General features: G+C 50.6%; 1 protein-coding gene across 1 annotated transcript; it reads right to left on the reverse strand.

The window, feature by feature from the left end:
* Positions 1–2,082: 2,082 nt before the first annotated feature.
* On the reverse strand, positions 2,083–3,195 carry sstr1b (somatostatin receptor 1b; the record flags this gene model as incomplete). Its single annotated transcript, XM_084461144.1, has 1 exon — positions 2,083–3,195. The coding sequence occupies one exon, from the start codon at positions 3,193–3,195 to the stop codon at positions 2,083–2,085; it is 1,113 nt and encodes a 370-aa protein (XP_084317270.1).
* Between the last annotated feature and the right edge of the window lie 730 nt (positions 3,196–3,925).

Raw genomic sequence — 3,925 nt, forward strand, 5'->3', positions numbered from 1 at the left:
TGTACTGTACCTGTAGGCTAGTACTGTAAGTCACTGTAGAAATGCTGTCTTGCTGTGCCGCAGTGGTTAATGTAATCATTTGACTGTAGCTGTCTGCCTGTCTGTCTGTCTTTCTGCCTGTCTGTCTGTCTGTCTGCCTGTCTGTCTGTCTGCCTGTCTGTCTGTCTGTCTGTCTGTCTGTCTGTCTGTCTGTCTGTCTGTCTGTCTGTCTGTCTGTCAGGAGAACGCTCCAACGCCTAAACCAGATGAATAACTAGTCATGCCTGCTACACACCAACAGATTGTTAGGCATAGAACACTAAAAAATCTAAATTTGCAAGTGTAACCTGCCTCGAAGTCCTAATCTACCAACATGCTTTGCACACTTTAACAACAACAAATTATTAGGATCACGCCAACATTTGGGGAAATGAGCTTTTGCCATCTTGCCAGAGTCAGACAAGAACATCCCCTTCTCTTCTCTGTGCGTGCTGTAGTCAGTATTGAGACCCACATCTTTGCACATAAATAATGGCTGTGTGTGTGTGTGTGTATTTGTGTGTGTGTGTATCCGTCATGGATGCACCCCCCTCCCCCCCTGAAATACCCCCATCCAGGGGATACAGGTATACTTCCAGGGGGGTGGGGGTGGATGGGGGTATTCCAGGGGGGTGGGTCTTCTTTTGATATCCCCGTTGTTTGAGCCGGTCTCTCAGTCTCTACGGAACACAAAAACATGAAGGTGATCATCGCTAATGTTGTGTTTGTTCTGTACAGTATATAATATGGTCGACTCTACTGTATGAGTTTGACCAATGATGCATAGCTCCATATTAAAGTATCCATTTAGGCCCATATTGAATGTTGGCTGAACTTTGTTACTGAATGCTGAATAGACAGTCTTTCGTGTGTGTTTGGTTATACTTTGACTGACTCTTCCTGCAAACACTGTCGAGGGACGCTGTAATCTTGCAATCGGCCCACTTGTGTGTCCAATCAGGTGGTGATGAAATGTCATTCCGTAAATGTTATAAATACATGATGTAATGCGCAGAGAGCTCAGTTGTTCCTGCAGCCAACTCCGCGTTCGTTCGGCTTGATTGTTTTGACAATAAAACACCGAGTCTCGAACAGCGACCTCTTAGTCCGTCTATTTCACAGCCCGAAAGTCTACAACTGTTCCAAAACCTACAGCGCAATCTACAGTTTCACTTATATTGGACGAGAAGTGCGCATATATAATAATTACCTCAGAAAGCTCAAGGCCGTGGCAGTTTGGGGGAGATGTACCGCTCAGCTGGTGGAGGGATAAAGGACCATCTGTTTGACATTCTTGTCGAAAAATAATCACACTTCCAAATAAACAATTTATTTCGGCTTTTTACAGTTACTGTCACATAAATCCACGTTAGAATTGGACAGACGGGACGAACATGTGTCTTTTGACTGATTAAAAACAAGAGGAAAACATTATTGACAGGCATTTGGCAGGAACTGCACAGTGACACTCGCGAATAATTGTGGGATTTGGAGTCTTCTTGATTTAGCTCGGTTAATCCATGTACAGCAGCCAAGCAACACAAACACAGATTGGTTTATTGTCCAATGAAAGGACTTTCTAACTCCCCAAATAAATAGATTCACAAATAAACGAGACACATAAATTCTCAGTAAATACATAAATATACAGTCAGAATGCGTACTGCACATAACATGTCAACTTCAAGTAAACAACGCACAGAAATAATGAATAAAACGCAAACTCACTTCAACGTCACGACACTTAGTAATGCTCCTGTCATGAAAAGTGTGAGTGACTCTTCAAACACCACAGATATTTACAATAGTGTCTGGATATTGTGCTCATATTCTGCCGTGTAGCTTTCACAAAACGTAACAGTGTAGTATGTAGTTCAGTGTTCAGTAGTGTTCAGTAGTGTTCAGTAGTGTTCAGTGTAGTACGTCGGCTCCTACAGTCAACCACAGACTGTTTAACCAGAGCTCGCTCTCCCACTCGCAGTGTAGCACAACGTTCAACCGTTGTCTGTTAACCCCCAACCGTCTAAAATTTAGCGGATTTATCTCCCCGAACACTCCCGAGCGTCACAGGGTAGTGGTCCGAGAGGTGCAGGTCCCATTGCGGAACGCCACGTCGGACGCCAGGCACCCCTTGGGGAACCCGGGCGGCCTGCCTGCGCCGGCGGCCTGCCTCTTCTGCGCCGCGGCGCAGTAGTCGACCTGCTCGCCGTCCGCGCCGGACTCCAGCCAGCGGAAGCAGACGATCCGCTGGAACGAGCGCCGGAAGTTGTCGGACACGAAGCCGTAGAGGATGGGGTTGGCGCCGCTGTTGGCGTAGCTGAGGATGACGAACAGCTGCGTGACCATGGGGTCCGGCGGCCGGTGGAACACGCTGACCAGCTGCACCACGTAGAACGGCATCCAGCACACGAGGAACACCGCCACCACCAGCAGCACCATGCGCGTGATCTTCTTCTCCGAACGCCGCCGCTGCAGCCATCCCGCCTTCAGCCCCACCGCCCGCATGCGCGCCACCATCAGGCAGTAGCAGAAGCATATGGCGCCCACGGGGAGCAGGAAGCCCAGCAGGAAGGTGTAGACCACGAAGGCCTCCGACCACGCCGCCTGCGGCCACAGGAAGTTGCAGTCCACGCCGCCGTCCTGCGCCGGCACCGTGTCGGCGAAGATGATGATGGGCAGGATGACCAGGAGCGAGAGCCCCCACACGCAGACGTTGACCACCTTGGCCACGGTGGGCCGGCGGTAACGGGCCGCCTTGATGGGGTGCACCACGGCCACGTAGCGGTCCACGCTCAGCACGGTCAGGCAGAAGATGGAGGTGAACATGTTGATGCCGTCCACGCTCAGGACCAGCCGGCACATCAGCGAGCCGAACGGCCAGTGGCGCACGGCGGCCGACGTGGCCAAGAACGGGACGCTCAGCATAAAGAGCTCGTCGGCGATGGCCAGGTTGAGGATGTAGATGTTGGTCGCCGTCTTCATCTTGGCGTACTTGAGGATGACGTAGATGACCATGGCGTTGCCCGTGAGGCCCACGCAGCACACCAGGGCGTAGATGGACGGGATGATGATCTTGCTGGCGTCCGGCTCCGGTTCGTAGTCTTCGTAGTCCATGCTGGAGTTGTAGGGGAATCCCGTGGGGAAGGCGGGGTAGTCGTGGGTACCGTTGAACTCCATGATGTGAGACCGGTTTATAATGAGGTTCACCCCCGCCGGTATTCAGCTAACTGTCTGGTACAGCTTGACAATCTGTCATGAGCTCGCGCTGCTACGGTTCAAACGGTCTCTGTTATGCCTTCGTAAGTAGGTCAAACCGAACCGAGAGAATAAGTAGAAATGCTCTTTTTCTGTGATAGGCGGGGCCGTGTTTCCGTGTGAGGGGAACTAGTATAAAGTAGTGTTATTCTCCCGGCTGACAGTCCATATGTGACATGGACAGGGTTAATCTAAACTAAATCAGAGCGCTTGACATCTCACGTTTCTCCGTTCTAAACGCTCTCCTCGCAACGTCCGGAGCACTGAAGCAATTTGCCGTCCTGAGGCACCAACACCCTCATCTGTGGGATTCCTGGCAGCCAATTGCGTAGCATTCCTCGTTCATTCACAAATAAACGCATGTCTTATTGGCCCATCTTTTGAAAGGTGGTTCTGCGCGAGGGGGTTTTTGATTTAAACCAGAGCAAAGTCTCGGAGTATCGCTCAGACGCACGGAATCAGCGAAAACAGGACATTCCTTCAGATGATTGGGATGGCATGTGGATTCCTCTGTTTAACTTGTTGAATAGTACCAGGCTAAACGCGTTAGGGTCCGTCCTGACATGAATTCCTCTCCCTCCTCCATTCCATGTGGCTGGGTGGTCATTCAGCCAAACAAACCCGGGAAACACTTCTCCCAAGATGCATTACA

The sequence above is a fragment of the Borostomias antarcticus genome (genome assembly GCF_949987555.1).
Source record: "Borostomias antarcticus genome assembly, chromosome: 37".
NCBI classification, from domain to species: domain Eukaryota; kingdom Metazoa; phylum Chordata; class Actinopteri; order Stomiiformes; family Stomiidae; genus Borostomias; species Borostomias antarcticus.